Here is a 1,926-nt window from a genome sequence, read left to right as displayed (position 1 = left end):
GAGTTGGCATAAGTGAGATACATGTGTGAGCAGTTTTCGCCCAGTGCATAAACCAGACTACAATTTAATTGACGGAACCCGAAAAGGTTCTAATCAAGTTGATAAGATCGCCGCTTTTGTTATGCTACCTATGCAAATTCGCAATCCAAATTAATAATAGGAGGAAACTGGCAGCTGGGCAGACAGAAATTTTGTGTTGGCCAAAATCAAGCGTTGATCAAAACAAAACTTCAATTAGCATAGGCCCATAATCTTTTGTGGGTATAAAAACTGGAAACGTCCCCCTTTTGAATAACAGATTTGGCCCAAACATGGTAAGTTTCGGTTCTAGGGGGATCCACCGCGCACAGCTCAGCCACCACCCATCTCATCCATCTCACCCACATGTCCACACCTACTTGATCCCATTGCAGAAGTTCCACATCATTGCATTCGCCTTTCTCGGCCTCGCCGCCGCCGATGTCAGTCATCTGAAGTTGGGCCTGTCCGTCGACGGAGGCTATGGACTCTCCGCCGCTTCCTCTTCTGCGGCGGTGGTGCCAGGTGGTGATTCCAGCTCCTACCAGCCCGCCGAGTACACTGCCGAGCACTTGCAGACCGCTGAGGTGGTTTCTGGTGGGGATTCAGTCGCTGCTGAGGTGGTTTCTGGTGGGGATTCGGTTGCTGCTGAGGTTATACCCCAAGTGGAGACTTCTGTTCCCGCGGCCATTGGAGCCGATACCTATGCCCCAGTTCCAGCTGCCATTGGCGCCGATACCTATGCCCCAGTTCCAGCTGCCATTGGTGCTGACACCTACACCCCTGAGAAATTCATTCCCCAGGAGGTGCAGGAGGCCCACTATGAGAGCATTCAGGAGCAGGAGGCGGTTGTGCCCGGAGGAGATGCCAGCTCCTACCAGCCCGCTGAATACACTGCCGAGCACTTGCAGACCGCTCAGGTGGTTTCTGGTGGGGATGCTGTCGCTGCTGAGGTGATTCCTGGTGGGGATTCCAGCTCCTACCAGCCGGCTGAATACACTCCGGCCCTGCTTGCGACTTCTGTGCCAGCGGCCATTGGCGCTGATACCTATGCCCCAGTTCCAGCTGCCATTGGCGCTGATACCTATGCCCCTGAGAAATTCATTCCCCAGGAGGTGCAGGAGGTGCAGGAGCAGGAGCAGGAGGTGGTGGTTCCGGGAGGAGATTCAAGCTCTTACCAGCCCGCCGAATACACGCCCGCTTACCTCAAGGAGTCGGTGGTAGCACCGGCCGCCGCCGCTGCTGTTTCTGGGGGAGATTCCGGCTTCTATCAGTCCGCCGTTTCCCAGACGGGCTACGTTCAAAGCCAGGCCAAGGCAGTGGTGGCCGCCTCGGCTGGTAGTTTCTATCAGAACGCCCAGCCCCTACCCATCGCCGCCTATGTCCAGGCACAGGCCCCAGTCGCCATTGCAGCCAACACCATTACCACTCCGCTCTTGCAGACCACCTACTCCACGTCCGGCCAGGAGACCCAGTACGCGTCGAACGGCGGCTATGTTTACTAGGTCATCTATCTAATCTTAAATGTTACTTTTTTATGAAATTTCTATTAGTGTACACAAAGACCAATGATTTCAATAAACACCAAGAGTGAAGCGTTTATCTAAATTCATAGCTGCTTAGTGTTTTTAAACTATATTATGATGGTTGCTGTTTCGAGTTCCCAGAACTTAATTTGGGTATCCCCAATGAACCCTGAAAGTTGCAACGACGTGTTGCCTGGCATTTCCTGCCTCTTCTACACTCGAAGATAATTCTTCAGCCTGATCGTAAGTGAAATGTGTGTAAAAATGGAATTAATCGGGCTATAAATCCTAGCCTATGGCCGTTAATCATAAGAGGTACTGTTTAAGCTGCAATGTTGCATCAACGTGATGGATTAAAAGGTGCGCAGGTCTTGCTGGCTTA

The 1,926-nt window shown here is 52.1% G+C and overlaps 1 protein-coding gene across 1 annotated transcript; it reads left to right on the top strand.

Moving 5' to 3' along the window:
* Positions 1 to 230: 230 nt before the first annotated feature.
* LOC6550786 (skin secretory protein xP2) lies at positions 231 to 1,610 on the top strand. Its single transcript, XM_026981760.1, has 2 exons — positions 231 to 314; positions 414 to 1,610. Exons 1-2 carry the CDS (start codon positions 312 to 314, stop codon positions 1,521 to 1,523), a joined length of 1,113 nt encoding a protein of 370 aa, XP_026837561.1. The 5' UTR covers positions 231 to 311; the 3' UTR covers positions 1,524 to 1,610.
* The last annotated feature ends 316 nt before the right edge of the window (positions 1,611 to 1,926 follow it).

This window comes from Drosophila erecta, unplaced genomic scaffold (assembly GCF_003286155.1).
Source record: "Drosophila erecta strain 14021-0224.00,06,07 unplaced genomic scaffold, DereRS2 tig00000126-arrow-pilon, whole genome shotgun sequence".
Taxonomy (NCBI): domain Eukaryota; kingdom Metazoa; phylum Arthropoda; class Insecta; order Diptera; family Drosophilidae; genus Drosophila; species Drosophila erecta.
This window is presented reverse-complemented; position numbering and strand designations above follow the sequence as displayed.